Below are 20258 nucleotides of genomic sequence, written 5' to 3'. Positions count from 1 at the left end.
CAGATATGAGGTAGTCATTTAAGTCATGTTAAACACTATATTGCTCACAGTGAGCCCATGCAACCTATTATGTGACTTGTTAAGCACATTTTTACTCCTAAACTTATTTAGGCCATAACTAAAGGGTTGAATACTTATTGACTGAAGATATTTCAGCTTTTCCTTTTTTTTATTAATCTGTCAATATTTCTAAAAACTAAGTTCCATGGGTCATTGTGTGTAGATCAGTGACACAATCTCAATTGAATCCATTTTAAATTCAGGCTGTTCTTCAGGCTGTTCTTCTTCTGGAAGAGCGCAAGGGAGCGTGAAAGAGGGGAGAGTGAGATGCTGGCAGCCAGAAATGCTGGGAGCCAGCAAGGCAGCCAGAGATGCTGAGACAGGGGGAAAGCGGTATGCTTAGCCTTGTCACACAGTCCATCCTCCCTCCAGCCAGCCTGTTCCCTTAGTACAACACTGGTCTTTGTGCATACTGCTCTTAGTGCTCAGCCGTGCATGGCGATGCAGCACACGTCATTGACAGAGTGGCCTGTCTGCACTGAGCTAGAACCTCCACTGCCTGTTTGGACTGTGCCCAGAACCCATGGTGCTCTGCATTATCCCACGTAGAGGTCGACCGATTATGATTTTCAACGCCGATACCGATTGGAGGACCAAAAAAGCCGATTTAATCGGCCGATTAATTTATTTAAATTTTATTATTATATTTATTTATTTAATTTATTTGTAATAGACAATTACAACAATACTGAATTAAAACTTTTTTAACTTAGTATAATACATCAATAAAATCAATTTAGTCTCAAATAAATAATGAAACCGGTTCAATTTGGTTTAAATAATGCAAAAACAGTGTTGGAGAAGAAAGTAAAAGTGCAATATGTGCCATGTAAAAAAGCTAACGTTTAAGTTCCTTTGCTCAGAACATGAGAACATATGAAAGCTGGTGGTTCCTTTTAACATGAGACTTCAATATTCCAAGGTAAGAGGTTTTAGGTTGTAGTTAATATAGTATTTATAGGACTATTTCTCTCTGCCATTTGTATTTCATATACCTTTGACTATTGGATGTTCTTATAGGCACTTTAGTATTGCTAGTGTAGCAGTATAGCTTCCGTCCCTCTCCTCGCCCCTACCTGGGCTCGAACCAGGAACACACCACACCTCGCTACCCATCGCTCCACAAAAGCCGCCGCGGCCCTTGCAGAGCAAGGGAAACGACTACTTCAAGCTCTCAGAGCGAGTTCCGTCACCGATTTGAAACGCTATTAGCGCGCACCCCGCTAACTAGCTGGCCATTTCACATTGGTTACACCAGCCAATCTCGAGAGTTGATAGGCTTGAAGTCATAAACTGCTCAATACTTTGAAGCACATCGAAGAGCTGCTGGCAAATGCACAAAAGTGCTGTTTGAATGAATGCTTATGAGGCTGCTGCTGCCTACCACTGCTCAGACTGCTCTATCAAATATCAAATCCGACTTAATTCTAATATAATAAAACACACAGAAATACTAGCCGTTGGTCATTAATATGGTCAAATCCAGAAACTGTGATTTCGAAAACAAAACGTTGATTCTTTCAGTGAAATATGGAACCGTTCAGTATTTTATCTAATGGGAGGCATCCTTAAGTCCAAATATTCCTGCACAACCTTCAATGTTATGTCATAATTCCGTAAAATTCTGGCATATTAGTTCTCAACGAGCCAGGCAGCCCAAACTGTTGCATATACCCTGACTCTGCGTGCAATGAACTCAAGAGAATTGACACAATTTCCCTAGTTTAATATTGCCTGCTAACCCGGATTTCTTAACTAAATATGCAGGTTTAAAAATACATAATTCTGTGTATTGATTTTAAGAAAGGCATTGATGTTTATGGTTAGGTACATTCGTGCAGCGATTGTGCTTTTTACGCAAATGCGCTTTTGTTAAGTCATCCCCTGTTTGGCGAAGTTGGTCTTCACACAGTTTGCAACGAGCCAGGCTGCCCAAACTACTGCATATAGCCTGACTCTGTTGCACAGAACGCAAGAGAAGTGACACAATTTCCCTAGTTAAAATAAATTAATGTCAGCAGGCAATAGGAATTAAATATGCAGGTTTAAAAATATATACCTGTGTATTGATTTTAAGAAAGGCACTGATGTTTATGGCTAGGTACACTTTGGCGCAATGACAGTGCTTTTTTTCGCGAATGCGCTTGTTAAAAACCGTTTGGCACAATAGGCTATGATTCAATGATAAATTAACAGGCACCGCATCGATTATATGCAACGCAGGACAAGCTAGATAAATGAGTAATATCATCAACCATGTGTAGTTAACTAGTGATTATGTTGAGTGTTTTTTATAAGATACGTTTAATGCTAGCTAGCACCTTACCTTGGCTCCTGGCTGCACTCGCATAACAGGTAGTCAGCCTGCCACGCAGTCTCCTCATGGAGTGCAATGTAATCGACCATGATCGGTGTCCAATAATGCTGATTACTGATTGTTATGACAACTTGAAATCGGCCCTAATTAATCTGCCATTCCGATTTAATCGATCGACCTCTAAACCTAGGACACATCCTTGTAGAGAAGGGCCTTAAAACTATGGCTCTGGGCAGGTCTGGAGCAACATGCAGCCTAGCTAGGTGAACCAGGGGGAACCCCAGGATCAGATTAACAGTCTTAGCTATAGCATGCTGAGTTCTAGACTTCTCATTGAACTCTTCACATACTCCTATACGCGTAACATTACTTTCTGTACATGTTTGAGACCAGAATGGTGTTCCTGCAGCTATTCTGACTCCAGGCCTGTTGCTGCTAGAGTCGGTTGATGAGGACAGAGCTGGAGCCTGTCTGAGATGTTCCCACTGTGTGTGTGTTGAAATAAGATGCATTTTGATTCAAGCGACCAATTGTCTCCCTATTTAGAATATGGAGAACAAGCTATGAAGGAAAAATACTGCCGTTTTGGTGCCGGTACAGCTAACAAGCTCAAAAATTCTATTGGGATTTTGTCAACGACACGATATATCAACAAAAACAAAAAATCCCAATATGTAACTGTTGATCCCATCACTAAAGGCTATGGGGTTGATCATTTATGTAATGTGTGTCTGAAGGTGGGGGGTTGAGTAAGGCCAGAAGCTGTGCCGAGATGGAAGAAAATGGACAAACATGGAGTGAACGAGCCCGACCTGAACCTGCTTGTTTTTCGTTGCAAAACGGTTTGTTGCCAATCGATTTGCTACGTGTGCACTAATGAATAGGATCCGGGTTTCCAGCATGCTACACCACCACAACTGTCCTTGTTTACTCCAGATCCAGAAACCCACTGGGAGATGTGGTGTGTTATTTACACTAGGCTGTTTTTACTGGACGGACTGGGGCTTCTAGGAATGCATTTTACACACTGCTCTCTGATGTGGCTGACCCTGTTTAACCAAAGAAGATAGTCTGTTGAGGGGATACTACTACACAGAACATGTGCTTGAGGCCAAGCCCCCTGGTTATAAATACAAATTGACATGGGCCAATATTCAGTGAAAATCACTGACGGCTCTGGTTCAACCAGGATATGACTGCTCTGAAGCTGTGTATACAGTATATAGGTGTTCTTGTAAGCAACTGAATGGCCACAGAAAGGGGAATAGTAGCCTTTTTTAATACTTCAGCCTTTTTTAATACTTCAGCCTTTTTTAATACTTCAGCCTTTTTTAACACTTCAGCCTTGAACAGACCATAAAAGGCCATACCATTGCAGTGTTGATGTGAGAGGCTGACGAGTGTTGTAGAAGGGGTCAAAGTGGCCTACTCGCCCCAGGGCCAGTGTGCTTACTGTGGATCATAGATCAACCTGTCTGTCTGTCGGTCTCGCTCTAAAATCTTGAGAATAGATTAACATCAATCCAGTTTGTACACGGTGTTTTAGAAAATAAATGGGCCACTTGGCCACCCACCACATCACTCCCTCCCCCATTGTGATTTGTTTTGTGTACACTCTGTGTTTGCACCCTGCCCTGAACCATCTGACCATTCAGGGACTGGCTCTTTAAGGATGCACCGAGGAGGTCCAGTTTGTCAATTTAACTGGTTATGTTAAGGAATCTATTGGTGTAAATGTGTGCTCTGCTCTCCACTTTTTCCTGTAGTCCACTCCCTCTATCCCCCCCTGACAGACTGTCATTCTGGCTGCACCCTAATTTGGAGTTACCAAGGTTGTGTTCATTAGGCACCAAATGGAACAAAACAGACAAACATGGAGGGATGATGTGGTCCAATAAGAAACGCACATTTCCAAACACTCAGTTTACCGTTGTATGCCCTAAGGAACAAATCTGTTTTATTACCGTCTGAGACAGGTGCTCTTTAATATGTGATTGATTGAACCAAAACCGTTCCTTCAATGGGGTATCAGTGGAGAGGTGCCCCCCCTCCCTTCCACACTTTCCCCAGATCTGATGTGTGAGGGGGTGGGGGAGAGAGGAGTGAGGCTACCAGAATAGGAATGAAGATCTAGGATCAGTTTAGCCGTTTAACTCCATAATGAATAAATGGCAGTCCTGATCTTACAGTAGATCCTAGATCAGCACTGCTACTTTGAGACGCTATATGAATACTGGCCCAGATGGTATCTCCAGGGGTCCAGTACTGCCTAAATGTGGTGAGTGACTTGTCTGTCAGAGTCGTAATGATCTTAATGCTATGCGTCAGCTCCACAAGGTCTCCTCCATTGTCCCTCACTGTCAGGGTTTAACACCATGGGGACACATCAGTCATGGTTACAGAATGCAGAATATATTACAGTGCCAGCCAGCCATATTCATCACTCTCTGTATATCTGCTCTCTCCTCTCTGTCTCTCTGTGTAGGCCTACCTCTTGGTTCTTCTCACTCTTTCTCTCAATTTCTCTGTCTCCTCTCTTGATGTTTCCCAACACTCTTATTGTTTAATCTGTGGACATGTTGACAGTTGATCTGTGTCTGCTGTGTTATGGCCCTAGCGTTGGCCATTTCTTGTAAATGGAACCAGATTGTAATGCAGGTCATTCTCCCAGTATTGTGAAAGATTGTCAGTCAATACAGTATACATGATATATGATGTGGCTACCCTCAGGGCTGTCTTCACGTCGCTGTGCTCTTAAACCGTCTCAACCCTGTTCATATTGGCCCTAAACATCTCTCCCTTCTTTCTCTCCTCTCCCTCCTCCCACACGCTCAGGTCGTCTCTGTCCTCTCCATGTGTTGTATGGGTATGTTTACCAGAGACAATGGGATATGTAAAAGACCCATTTCTCTTGCTTATGCAGTAAATGGACAATACGTGAATCTTCTTCTTCTTCCCCTAGGATGCCAGCTACTGGTTACAGGTGCACCGGTTGGAGCATGGGGACGGAGGTATCCTGGACCTGGATGACGTGCTGTGTGATGTGGCTGATGACAAAGACAGGGTAAGGGAACTGAAGCATGGGGTGTTCTAGCGGTATAAGACCGTGAGAGAGTGAGTTTGAGTCCAACCTGCTGTTTTCTAGCACTTTCTCCTGCCTGTCCTGTCAGTCGTTCACTGTCCTATAGTAAACACGTGGTTGGAAATGCTACTTCAAGCAATGGCCATGTGTCATCATGTATAAAGGATGACATGAGAGCAAAACCTCAGGGCATAAGTAGGTTTTGCCTACACTGTACGTGAACAACCCTTTTGGCAACAACACTGGCTATCTGGTTAGTGCTTGGCATTTGTTGTTTGATACAGGGAGCTAGGTTGCTGCCAAAATAATGGAAATGCATGTTTCGGGATTCATCCATTGGCATTCAGGAGTATACCACCTCAGTCACTGACTTCATCAATAAATGCATCAACAACGTTGTCGTCCCCACAGTGACTGTTTGTACATATCCAGCAACATCCAGTTCCAGCTAAAGGCTAGAACTGCCGCTTTCAAGGAGCGGGACATTACTCTGGATGCTTATAAGAAATCCTGTTATCCCCTCTGATGAAGCATCAAACAGGCAAAGCGCCAATACAGGACTAAGATTGAATCCTACTGAACCGGCTCTGACGCTCGTTGGATGTGGCAGGGCTTGCAAACAATTTCGTACTACAAGGGGAAACCAGACACGAGCTGCCCAGTGACGCGAGCCTACCAAATTACCTAAATGCCTTTTATCCTCACTTCGAGGCAAGCAACACTGAAGCAGGCATGAGAGCATCAGCTGTTCCCGGACAACTGTGTAATCGTGCTCTCTGTAGCTGATGTGAGCAAGACCTTTTTAAACAGGTCAACATTCACAAGGCCACAGGGCAGATTACCAGGACGTGTACTGGGCATGCACGGACCAACTGGCAAGTGTCTTCACTGACATTTTCATCCTCTCCATGACCGATTCTGTAATACCTACATGTTTCAAACAGACCACCATAGTCCCCAAGAAAGTGAAGGTAACCTGCCTACATGACTACCGCCCCATAGCACTCACATCGGTAGCCATGAAGTGCTTTGAAAGGCTGTTCATGGTTTACATCAACACCAACACCATCATACCGCAAACCCTAGACCCACTCCAATTTGCATACGGCCCCAACAGATTCACCGATGACGCAAACTCTATTGCACCCCACACTGCCCTTTCACACCTGGGCAAAAGGAACACCTATGTGTAAATTCTGTTCATTGACGACAGGTCAGTGTTCAACACCATAGTACCCTCAAAGCTCATCACTAAGCTAAGGACCCTGGGACTAAACACCTCCCGCTGCAACTGGATCCTGGACTTCCTGATGGACTGCCCCCAGGTGGTAAGGGTAGGTAACAACACATCTGCCACCCTGATCGTTAACACGGGTCCGTAATAAGTCTGATCACTGACAACGATGAGACCACCTCTAGGTAGGTCAGAGACCTGACAGTGTGGTACCAGGAAAACAACACCTCTCTCAACATGAGCAAGACAAAGGAGCTGATCGTGGACTACAAGGTTGTAGTGGAGCTGGTCGAGTGTTTCTAGCTCTTTCGTGTCCAACAAACTACCATAGTCCAAACATACTAAGACAGTCAGGAGGACACGACAACACCTTTTCCCCTTCAGTAGACTGAAAATATTTGGTATGGATCCCCAGATCCTCAAAAGGTCCTACGGCTGCACCGCCGCAAGCATCTTGACCGGTTGCCTCACCGCCTGGTATGGCAATTGCTCGGCATCCAACCGTAAGGCGCTACAGGGGGTAGTGCGTACGACCCAGTACATCACTGGGTCCAAGCTTACTGCAATCCAGGACCTTTATACTAGGTGGTGTCAGGAAAGCCCATAAAATTGTCAGGGACTCCAGTCACCCATGTCATAGACTGTTCTCTCTGCTACCGCACGGCAAGCGGTACTGGAGTGCCAAGTCTAGGTCCAAAAGGCTCCTTAACAGCTTCTTTCCTCAAGCCCTTCTTTGGACACTGTGTTTACAAACCTCCAAACAAGCTTCAATGCCATCCACCAACTCTCCTTCTGTGGCCTCCAACTGCTCTTAAACGCTAGTAAAATTAAATGCATGCCTTTCAACTGATCTCTGCCCGCCCGACTAGCATCACTACTCTGGACGGTTCTGACTTAGGTATTTGTAGTTGTCCACATATTCTAAGTGTCTGGCTAGACTGTAAACTCTCCTTCCAGACTCATATTAACCATCTCCAATCAAAAATTAAATTGAGAATTGGCATCCTATTTCGCAACAAAGCCTCCACTCATGCTGCCAAACACCATCGCAAAACTGACTGTCCTCGACTTTGGCGACGTCATTTACAAAATAGCCTCCAACACTCTACTCAGCAAATTGGATGCAGTCTATCACAGTGCCATCCTTTTTGTCAACAAACCACCATATACTACCCACCATTGCGACCTGTATGCTCTCGTCGGCTGGCCCTCGTGACATTCGTCGCCAGACCCACTGGCTCCAGGTCATCTTTAAGTCTTTGCTAGGTAAAGCCCCGCCTTATCTTAGCTCACTGGTCACCATAGCACGTGCTCCAGCAGGTGTATCTCACTGGTCATCCCCAAAGCCAACACCTCATTTGGCCGCCTTTCCTTCCAGTTCTCTGCTGCCAGTGACTGGAACACATTGCAAAAATCTCCCTCACTGACTTTAAGCATCAGCTATCTGAGCAGCTTACTGATCGCTGCAGCTGTACACAGGCCATCTGTAAATAGCCCATCCAATCTACCTACCTCATCCCCATATTGTTTTTAACTTTGCTCTTTTGCACACCAGTATTTCTACTTGCACATCATTATCTGCACATCTATCACTCCAGTGTTCATTTGCTAAATTGTAATTACTTCGCTACTATGGCCTATTTATTGCCTTACCTCCTCACGCCATTTGCACACACTGTATATAGACTTTTTCTATTGTGTAATTGACTGTACATTTGTTTATTCCATGTGTAACTCTGTGTCGCACTGCAATGCTTTATCTTGTCCAGGTCGCAGTTGTAAATGGGAACTTGTCTCAACGAGCTTACCTGGTTAAATAAAAGTGGGGAAAAATGCTGCTAAATAATTATTGAACTGACCACACGGACTATTTACATTTTCCACTGCTGCCTCTTGCTGTTTATTATTTATGCAATAGCACTTACATTTACATTTTACATTTAAGTCATTTAGCAGACGCTCTTATCCAGAGCGACTTACAAATTGGTGCATACACCTTATGACAACCAGTGGAACAGCCACTTGCATCTAAATCTTGTTGGGGGGGGGGGTGAGAAGGATTACTCACCCTTACTTACCCTATCCTAGGTATTCCTTGAAGAGGTGGGGTTTCAGGTGTCTCCGGAAGGTGGTGATTGACTCCGCTGTCCTGGCGTCGTGAGGGAGTTTGTTCCACCATTGGGGGGCCAGAGCAGCGAACAGTTTTGACTGGGCTGAGCGGGAACTGTACTTCCTCAGTGGTAGGGAGGCGAGCAGGCCAGAGGTGGATGAACGCAGTGCCCTTGTTTGGGTGTAGGGCCTGATCAGAGCCTGGAGGTACTGAGGTGCCGTTCCCCTCACAGCTCCGTAGGCGAGCACCATGGTCTTGTAGCGGATGCGAGCTTCAACTGGAAGCCAGTGGAGAGAGCGGAGGAGCGGGGTGACGTGAGAGAACTTGGGAAGGTTGAACACCAGACGGGCTGCGGCGTTCTGGATGAGTTGTAGGGGTTTGAGGACTCCTTGCTGTCCCCAGTCCACCTGGCCATGCTCCTGCTCCAGTTTCAACTGTTCTGCCTTACTATTATTCAACCATGCTGGTCATTTATGAACATTTGAACATCTTGGCCACGTTCTGTTATAATCTCCACCCGGCACAGCCAAAAGAGGACTGGCCACCCCACATATGCTCTCTCTAATTCTCTCTTTCTTTCTCTCTCTCTCGGAGGACCTGAGCCCTAGGACAGTGCCCCAGGACTACCTGACATGATGGCTCCTTGCTGTCCCCATTCCACCTGACTGCTGCTGCTCCAGTTTCAACTGTTCTGCCTTATTATTATTCGACCATGCTGGTCATTTATGAACATTTGAACATCTTGGTCATGTTCTGTTATAATCTCTACCCGGCACAGCCAGAAGAGGACTGGCCACCCCACATAGCCCGGTTCCTCTCTAGGTTTCTTCCTAGGTTTTGGCCTTTCTAGGGAGTTTTTCCTAGCCACCGTGCTTTTACACCTGCATTGTTTGCTGTTTGGGGTTTTAGGCTGGGTTTCTGTACAGCACTTTGAGATATCAGCTGATGTACGAAGGGCTATATAAATAAATTTGATTTGATTTGGTTTAATGGCACAGGCAGGGAGCCCAGCCAACAGCGAGTTGCAGTAATCAAGACGGGAGATGACAAGTGCCTGGATTAGGACCTGCGCCGCTTCCTGTGTGAGGCAGGGTCGTACTCTGCGGATGTTGTAGAGCATGAACCTACAGGAACGGGACACCGCCTTGATGTTAGTTGAGAACGTCAGGGTGTTGTCCAGGATCACGCCAAGGTTCTTAGCGCTCTGGGAGGAGGACACAATGGAGTTGTCAACCGTGATGGCGAGATCATGGAACGGGCAGTCCTTCCCGGGAGGAAGAGGAGCTCCGTCTTGCTGAGGTTCAGCTTGAGGTGGTGATCCGTCATCCACACTGATATGTCTGCCAGACATGCAGAGATGCGATTCGCCACCTGGTCATCAGAAGGGGGAAAGGAGAAGATTAATTGTGTGTCGTCTGCATAGCAATGATAGGAGAGACCATGTGAGGTTATGACAGAGCCAAGTGACTTGGTGTATAGCGAGAATAAGAGAGGGCCTAGAACAGAGCCCTGGGGGACACCAGTGGTGAGAGCGCGTGGTGAGGAGACAGATTCTCGCCACGCCACCTGGTAGGAGCGACCTGTCAGGTAGGACGCAATCAAGCGTGGGCCGCGCCGGAGATGCCCAACTCGGAGAGGGTGGAGAGGAGGATCTGATGGTTCACAGTATCGAAGGCAGCCGATAGGTCTAGAAGGATGAGAGCAGAGGAGAGAGAGTTAGCTTTAGCAGTGCGGAGCGCCTCCGTGATACAGAGAAGAGCAGTCTCAGTTGAATGACTATAGTCTTGAAACCTGACTGATTTGGATCAAGAAGGTCATTCTGAGAGAGATAGCGGTAGAGCTGGCCAAGGACGGCACGCTCAAGAGTTTTGGAGAGAAAAGAGAGAAGGGATACTGGTCTGTAGTTGTTGACATCGGAGGGATCGAGTGTAGGTTTTTTCAGAAGGGGTGCAACTCTCGCTCTCTTGAAGACGGGAGGGACGTAGCCAGCGGTCAGGGATGAGTTGATGAGCGAGGTGAGGTAAGGGAGAAGGTCTCCGGAAATGGTCTGGAGAAGAGAGGAGGGGATAGGGTCAAGCGGGCAGGTTGTTGGGCGGCCGGCCGTCACAAGACGCGAGATTTCATCTGGAGAGAGAGGGGAGAAAGAGGTCAGAGCATAGGGTAGGGCAGTGTGAGCAGAACCAGCGGTGTCGTTTGACTTAGCAAACGAGGATCGGATGTCATCGACCTTCTTTTCAAAATGGTTGACGAAGTCATCTGCAGAGAGGGAGGAGGGAGGGGGGGGAGGATTCAGGAGGGAGGAGAAGGTGGCAAAGAGCTTCCTAGGGTTAGAGGCAGATGCTTGGAATTTAGAATGGTAGAAAGTGGCTTTAGCAGCAGAGACAGAGGAGGAAAATGTAGAGAGGAGGGAGTGAAAGGATGCCAGGTCCGCAGGGAGGCGAGTTTTCCTCCATTTCCGCTCGGCTGCCCGGAGCCCTGTTTCCCACCTAATATGTACAAATTACCTTGACTAACCTGTACCCCTGCACATAGACTCGGTACCGGTACCTCCAGTATATAGCCTCATTATTGTGTTCTTTGTATTTATTACTTTAGTTTATTTAGTAAATATTTTCTTTACTAAATATGCAGTACAAGAAATAGAGTTAAGGTTGTATTAAAAACCTTACCTGTTGTATTAGGTGCACTTGACAAATACGATTGGATTCGACTTGAGGATACGAAGTATATAGAAATTCCATCATACGTAAGGTGTTTTATAAAAATGCTGGGGAGGCCATTTGTTTTGGCTAATGGGGCTATACCCCCATGGGATGACAATTCCCCCATCCACTGGGCACGAGTGGTCACTGATTGGTTTAATGAGCATGAAAATGATTTAAGCCATATGCCATGGCTGTCTGTCAACTGATCTCAACCCAATTTAAAAACTTGTGGGAGATTTTGGAAAATCTATGCCAAGGTGCATTGAAGCAGTTCTGGTTCGTAGTGCCCCAACGTCCTATTAAGACTTTCTGTTGGTGTATCCTTTATTTTGGGACTTACCTGTATCATGTTAGAACAACGGGAAAATGTGTTTTTCCAATGACCATGTAGGTCTTTCCGCTTCTTGACCTGTCCACATGTGTGAATCCATATGTTTGTTTTTCATCAATAACATAGTTCACTGCTTGCCTCATCTATTTATGCATCTGTCTGTCTACTTAGAAAAGGCTTGGGATACTTCACTCACTCCTCTCCACAGAATAGACTGACTGCACCCAACCCTATTCCCTATATGATGTACTACTTTAGACCAGGGACCATATGGCTCTCTCTAGGGAATCAGGTGCCCTTTACGACAGACACAGTTAGGTCAAACGCAGAGTACAGAGTTGTAAGCTGCGTCCGTTGCCCTCTGGCCACTCGTCTCATTTCCTCATCTCTCACTGTTTCTCACCATTATGAAATGAGTCTGATGGAGAGTGAATCCTCTGAGTGAGGGACAACAGGTCATCATGGGTCACCTTCTCAGCTGGTTCTGCTGTGCGCCAAGGGCACCGGGCTTTATCAGAATCCGTGTTACCTCAATACACTGGACTGAATATGACCAACGTAATGATAACATTAGGATGCTGTAATGGGTTGCAGCCGGGATTTAATATGGGAATCCATGTGGGAAACCTCCACCAGATGTAGGCTTGGTACAGTGTGTATTGCATATACAAGTGAGTAAATTTTAGACTAACGTTCTTCTTACGCAGTGGATGTAGCAAACCTGCTTAATGTGAGTGACTCTTACCAGAGTTTACAGCCTGATTCGGGCTCTATCCAGACCATGGTGTGGGTTTGTTTGAGAGTGTATGCATGTTTCCAATCCAATTGGAGACAGATTTTCATGCAAATATTCTCAAAAATGCATAAAAGTAGTATGCGCTTTTCCCCACCAGAGATGTTACTATCAAATTGACTTGTTGAGGATAAAAGACTGTGTGTGATGACATAGTTCACATAAAAATACCTTTTGCAGTTAATTTCTTATGTACAGTGGGGCAAAAAAGTATTTAGTCAGCCACCAATTGCAAGTTCTCCCACTTAAAAAGACGAGAGAGGCCTGTAATTTTCATCATAGGTACACTTCAACTATGACAGACAAAATGAGGAAAGAAAATCACATTGTAGGATTTTTTATGAATTTATTTGCAAATTATGGTGAAAAATAAGTATTTGGTCACCTACAAACAAGCAAGATTTCTGGCTCTCAGACCTGTAACTTCTTTAAGAGGCTCCTCTGTCCTCCACTCGTTATCTGTATTAATGGCACCTATTTTAACTTGTTATCAGTATAAAAGACACCTGTCCACAACCTCAAACAGTCACTCTCCAAACTCCACTATGGCCAAGACCAAAGAGCTGTCAAAGGACACCAGAAACCAAATTGTAGACCTGCACCAGGCTGGGAAGACTGAATCTGCAATAGGTAAGCAGCTTGGTTTGAAGAAATAAACTGTGGGAGCAATTATTAGGAAATGGAAGACATACAAGACCACTGATAATCTCCCTCGATCTGGTACTCCACGCAAGATCTCACCCCGTGGGGTCAAAATGATCACAAGAACAGTGAGCAAAAATCCCAGAACCACACGGGGGGACCTAGTGAAAGAGCTGGGACCAAAGTAACAAAGCCTACCATCAGTAACACACTACGCCGCCAGGGACTCAAATCCTGCAGTGCCAGACGTGTCCCCCTGCTTAAGCCAGTACATGTCCAGGCCCGTCTGAAGTTTGCTAGAGAGCATTTGGATGATCCAGAAGAAGATTGGGAGAATGTCATATGGTCAGATGAAACTAAAATATAACTTTTTGGTAAAAACTCAACTCGTCGTGTTTGGAGGACAAAGAATGCTGAGTTGCATCCAAAGAACACCACACCTACTGTGAAGCATGGGGGTGGAAACATCATGCTTTGGGGCTGTTTTTCTGCAATGGGACCAGGATGGCTGATCCGTGTAAAGGAAAGAATGAATGGGGCCATGTATCGTGAGATTTTGAGTGAAAACCTCCTACCATCAGCAAGGGCATTGAAGATGAAACGTGGCTGGGTCTTTCAGCATGACAATGATCCCAAACACACCGCCCGGGCAACGAAGGAGTGGCTTCGTAAGACTCATTTCAAGGCCCTGGAGTGGCCTAGCCAGTCTCCAGATCTCAACCCCATAGAAAATCTTTGGAGGGAGTTGAAAGGCTGTGTTGCCCAGCAACAGCCCCAAAACACCACTGCTCTAGAAGAGATCTGTATGGAGGTATGGGCCAAAATACCAGCAACAGTGTGTGAAAACCTTGTGAAGATTTACAGAAAATGTTTGACCTTGCCAACAAAGGGTATATAACAAAGTATTGATAAACTTTTGTAATTGACCAAATACTTATTTTCCACCATAATCTGCAAATAAATTCATAAAAAATCCTACAATGTGATTTTCTGGATTTGTTTTTCTCATTTTGTCTGTCATAGTTGAAGTGTACCTATGATGAAAATTACAGGCCTCATCTTTTTAAGTAGGGGGACTTGCACAATTGGTGGCCGACTAAATACGTTCCCCCCCACTGTACCTAAAAAAAAATACAAGAGAAATTGGTTTCCATCGCATTTTCAACTCACCAAAAATGTTTGTTTTTATGTAGCGAGTGTGCCTACTCTGATATTAACACTCTCGACAATAGCGTGCAGATACAGTAGATTATGCGCGCTGTTGGCTAGAGCGCACATATAGCCTACATGAGATTATTATGGACAAAAAACAGATTCATTTTTATTTGTCGAACGGCAGCCAAGCATTGGATCATGTCACCAGAATAAAAAAAATGATAATAAAAAAACTTGATTTTAAGAAAGAAACATGGCTTTTTATGGTTAGGTACATTTGTGTGCAATGATTGTGCTTTTTTCGCTAATGAGCAGGACAAGCTAGTTACCCTAGTAATATCATCAACCATTTGTAGTTAACTAGTGATTATGTAAAGATAATTTTAATGCTAGCTAGCTACTTACCTTGGCTCCTTACAGCCACAGGTCCTTCTGCTGCTGCACTCGCGTATCAGGTGGTCAGCCTGCCATGCAGTCTCCTCATGGATTGCAATGTAATCGGTGTCCAAAAAGGCCGATTACCAATTTGTTATGACCACTTGAAATCGGCCCTAATTAATCAGCCAACTTGTCTAGCGTGTTTTCTGAACATTTTAAAAGTGTACCGAAAATGTTCCGTTTCCATCAGGCCTGTCGTGAATATATTTAGCTGACATGTAATTTACTTGCATAAAAAGGCTGAATGGAAACTTGGGAAGGGGGATATCTAGTCTGTTGTACAACTGAATGCCTTCAACTGAAGTGTCTTCAGTATTTAACCCCTCTGAATCAGAGGTGCTGGGGGCTGCCTTCATCGACATCCACATCTTCGGCACCCGGGGAACAGTGGGTTAACTGCCTCGCTGTTGTCTATTAGATTAGGGCCCATGTCCGGTTTTTATTTATTTTTTAAAGCCTGTGATTCTATTCAAGGGGGATGGATGATGAATGAGACTGGGATTGGAAGTGACTGACAGCTTGAATTAATCTGTAGAGTGAGATGGGCGGGGGGAGAGAGCAGCTTCGTTCAGTTATGGGTGTAGTTAGTAAGCAGTTATGGGTGTAGTTAGTGGCTGACGGAAGCTTCTCTACACAATAAATGGTTAGTTAGTGGATCAGCATCTCTACAATAAAGGGGGTAAGTGAATGCTGTGACCTTAGCGCTGGCACAATTACCGTATAGCTGCGTAACTGACGGTTATGGATGAAGACAGTCATGAAAATAAAATAATCGTCATAACCATAAATTAAACTTCAATTCAAATGAACAGCTGACTGAATGACCACAATGCTGCTGCATCAGCAGCAAACGTAGAGGGAGAGAATGAATAGAACAGGCTTGGAACCTCTAACCCTGGCAATTTGACTGGTAAACTGGTCCACTCATGGGTCGCCTAGGATTGTCATGCAATAATTCCATGGTAATGTCATATGTTCATTCAAGTCATGTTAACCCTTTAGACCCCAATATAATTCTGGAACGCTGCTGTAGACTTCCAAAAACAAAGAACTTGTAATTGTCATTCGTTAAATTAGTTTTAAAGAGCACAACCTCTTCTTTAATGACACCACATTCATGTCGATGTGAATAACACTCATCGTCTTCCATTGTGTAGACACTCATTATTAACACTCAACACAACAATATACAAGAGTATTTAAATTGTAGTACATTTTGAGTGAGTAATTTAGTCAAATTTACTAAGTATAATCTATTATACTATAAATATGTGAAAATGTAACCGGAGGACAATATTCAGAAAGTATTTCAAAACCCACACAAAGTAGGCTATTTGATTGACAACAATTCTTACTTCTGTAACAATGTAAAAATACAAACAACCATTCAGACTATTTCAAAATATAGACTCCCTCAATAAGGATTAGTACAGACCAGGCCTGAAGCAAAATGTAGAAGTAGTAGCCTACTTTGACGACAATTCAGTGAATGCATACAGAGATTTCAGAGAAGTACAATTCTAAAAAGTACACAATTTCCCTAATACGATTTGGAGAGGACAAATTCATATTTCACCCTGTCATTTGAGTGTTTGCATTTAGCCTACAACATGTCATGGATCTTCTGGAAGCACAGCCCCATCCTGCAAAGTGGCACAGAATACGTAGAGCACTCAGAGGAAGTTACTAGATATCTCCCACTCTTTGCCCTGCGTCCACTCTGTCTCCTACGCCCTTTAAACTCCACCAGGGAGTGGCCTGCTTTCAAATGATGAGTAACAACTCGGTCCACACCCCCGGGTGACACACTCTTGGCTCCCCGCTTTCTGCCACGGGAGCCAAGTGAATGCACAAGCTGCATTTTGAATGCCTTCAGGGATGAGCGCATGCGGTTTCTGGGAAGGGGCCTTTACAGGGTCCCCCGCACTGGTCTACTGACGCCGCCCTCAGGACGCCCTAGGTGGGTAGCAATATGACACGCCACCACTTTGAGCAGCTATGTAGGGACATGCACTTTTCAGATCCCAATTCAACAAATGAGACAGACAAATTGCACAAAGTAAGCTGTGTGCTACAAAGGTGAATGTTGAGATTTGAGGCAGACTCATTCCATGGAAACACAGTCTCCCGTATCTGGTGTCCTTCCTACTCCTCTCCATGTTCCTCTTCCTTGCCATGTCTCCATCGCACACTATTCCCTGTGGGCACTGGTGAAAAGTAGTACGCTATATAGGATGCCATTTGGGACACACATTATGTCTGTATATATTGTTGTGTCAGTCAGTTTAGTTTGATACTCTACAGCCATAGAAATGTAATAGGTAGACTTGAATGAAGAGTTGATTGTGGATTCCTGTTCTACTCATTCCACTTCTGTGGCTACAGCAGTTCTGACCTGGAGTTAATTACATTGCTGTATAATGCCATAATTGGCTACTAGCCCAATAACCACCACACTAAACATGACTCCACTCTCCTGGCAACTCGCTCTGCATCTCTGACATATGTGAGATGCTTTTTAAAGACTGTGGAGAAGGAATGTGTGGCCTGGTGAGCGATGTGGCTTTTATTGGGTTACAGCGTGTCATCGCTGCTGCCAGGAATGGTGGCAGACAGCTCAGGGATTCACTGAGTGTTTTTTCAGATGCTGTGTGTCTTTCTGTCTGTCTCTCCCTCCATGTGTTCTCCTTTGGCCCACAGTCCAGCCTTGAGCCTTGATGGTATTCCCGTCTTTAACGGTCAGTCAATGTCCGCCCTGCCTAGTAATAATTACCCGGAGATGGAGGATAGGACATTCAACACACACACAACCTTGGTGCCAGGTGACTGGCGTGTCCCTGCACCCTCCTGAGGTCATGAACTCTTCAGGGCTATGCTGTTTCAACCCCACATTCCCCATGTGTCTGGGAAGGACACGCGTACGCGCACACACACACACAGTGGAATCCGTGTGTCTGGGCAGGGCAGACAGCTGCACGGGCCATCTCCACCTAATCACTTCTTGACAGACACGCACTTCTGTGTAAATACATTTAAATTCAATCACTTTTTGACAGCACCCCTTTTGATTTGAACTAAACCTTCCGTACACATCTACCCGTTGTAGCGGTGCTCAGAAAGTTGCTTCTTGGACCTGAATGCCAAAACCTTCCAGCGATAAAGAGGCTCAAAGTTGAGCTATTTTACAACCCCAGCCCACCATACCATGAAACATCCATGTCTTCATCACCGGAATAGATTATCAAACAATTTTATTCCTTGAAAAGAAAAAAACATTTTACCTTAACATTAATGTTTTGGCATTCGGGTCCAAAAAGTCACCTTCTGAGTACTTCTACAAAGGGAAAATAATTGTTGACGGTTTTGTTCAAATCAAAATGGGTGCTGTCATAAAGTGAGTAGATCCACTTCAAATTCAATTAAACACACACATGGATGGACGAGGGCTAACCTGTCCATCTGTCAGTGTGGTGCATGGGCGGTGCTTCCCACAGTTGTCCTTTGGGTGGTGGACCATTATTGATACACACAGGAAACTGTTGAGCATGAAAAACCCAGCAGTGTTGCAGTTCTTGATGTACCTAAACTAGTGCGCCTGGCACCTTCTAACACCACATTCAAAGGCACTTCGATCCTTTGTCTTGTTCATTCACCCTCTGAATGTCACATACACAATCCATGTCTCACCCCTTAAAATCCTTCTTTAACCGGTTTCTACCCCTTCATCTACACTGATTGAGATGGATTTACCAGGTGACATCAATAAGGGATCATAGCTTTAATCTGGATTCACTCAGTCAGTCTGTTATTGAAAGAGCAGGTGCTCTTAATGGTTTTTACACTGTGTGTAGTGCACTACTTTTGACCAGGACCTATAAGGATAGTGATTTAGGACACACCCCAGCAAGTCAAACCACTCATTGGACCCAGTGAAACCACTGAAGTGTTTCTATGACTGGAATCCCTGTCTGACTGTTACATACTGATTCCCCCTCTGTGGCATGCTGGTCTGGATGGAATGGGGTAGGACTGACTCACTCCTGCCCTGTCCTGAATTACAGGACACCTCTCGTTGGAAGGCAGGGGCTTGGCTTCAGTATTATTAACTTATTGAGACTGATGTGGAAATGAGCAGGGGGACAGTAGGGTAGGGAGATGCTGAGGTAGCGGTGGCGCCAGGATACGTACCCACGTTGTGGGGTGACCTATCAGGCCAATGTGCTGCATCGGGTGGTGTTACCTGCTATGCAAGACTCAGGGTTTGGGCTCAATTGTACATCTGCTGAAAGTGAAACAATGTGGGCTTGTGCTCCATAGAGAACAAGGATGGTGAGTGAGGTAACAGCCATTTGTGAAATCAAACAAATCCACGTTTATCGACAAACCCTGCTGTGTTCCCCTTTGGGAGGGTGCTGTTCAATTGTGTTATATCCACGAAAACATAAATGTTTACATGTATTGATTTTGGGGCCTCTATATTTAGCCTGCTTGTTTGTCCGCCAAGTGCATTGATTTTTCGAGCACACGTTTTATGATGCTTTAAAAATGAGTATTGACCCCATTATAATACATACTGGTACTTATGAGGAATTTCTTATGTATTCTAAAGCATTAAATATAAATACAGTTGTGTGGAAAGAAACACTTAAAAAAAAAAACATGGTTCAAACTGGTGATGAGTTGACTTAGACCATGCCTCTGGGCTGCTTTTATCACTTTCATTAAATCTTCTCTGAAGCCATAGAGAGAGCAGAGACGCCCTAGAGCAGGGATTGGCAACTGGAGGCCCGCCAATTTATGAAATAAATATATATATTTGAAGTCGGTCGGGGTCTCAACTTACTGTTCAGGGTTGGAAAAATAGGATACACAAGGTGCAATTTCCAAATTTGGTTGTGCATCAGTCACTCAATTAGTCTGTCAGCAATTTTGATTTAGATTTGTAAGTTAGCGACCAGCTTTCTAAACTTGTAGTAAGCATGGCTGAATTACCGACCGGGGTAGAGCCCATTTCTTCATCAGTTATCACATTAAAAACGGCAAACGTTCTCCCCCCATGGCAAAATGTGTAGAATTGAAGGAAATTAAATTTAAAACATTGTTTTTTCTCTTCACTGTCACAAGTTGGGGCCACTAAAATACTTTGCTCGCACTGTTGGGGGGTGAATGTATGTGGGTATGCAGAACCACGAGCTGCGGCCCCTCGTGACGACTTGTTTTTTTGTGGCCCCCACCCCCATCAAATAGTAGGTATACCGGTCTCCACCCATCACTACATAACCTAGTGGTGACCTGTGTGTGTGATATCCTTCATCTGCCTCTCCACCAAAGACCTCCTTCAGAGAAGAGCTGCTAACTAATGACCTTCTGTTCCACGCTCCTCCTGCGTCC

At 44.8% G+C, this 20258-nt stretch overlaps 1 protein-coding gene across 12 annotated transcripts in view; it reads left to right on the top strand.

Moving 5' to 3' along the window:
* Positions 1 to 20258, top strand: part of pard3ab (par-3 family cell polarity regulator alpha, b) — a 243694-nt gene that overhangs the window by 45177 nt on the left and 178259 nt on the right. For all 12 annotated transcript variants that reach the window (XR_008065181.1, XM_052463672.1, XM_052463668.1 and 9 more), the window contains one exon: positions 5340 to 5441. Coding sequence is in view for 11 of the 12 variants with exons in the window: in XM_052463672.1 (XP_052319632.1) it covers positions 5340 to 5441 (102 nt within the window). In the remaining variant the exon portion in view is untranslated. The remainder of the gene's footprint in view (positions 1 to 5339; positions 5442 to 20258) is intronic.

The sequence above is a fragment of the Oncorhynchus keta genome, chromosome 15 (assembly GCF_023373465.1).
Source record: "Oncorhynchus keta strain PuntledgeMale-10-30-2019 chromosome 15, Oket_V2, whole genome shotgun sequence".
NCBI lineage: Eukaryota > Metazoa > Chordata > Actinopteri > Salmoniformes > Salmonidae > Oncorhynchus > Oncorhynchus keta.
This window is presented reverse-complemented; position numbering and strand designations above follow the sequence as displayed.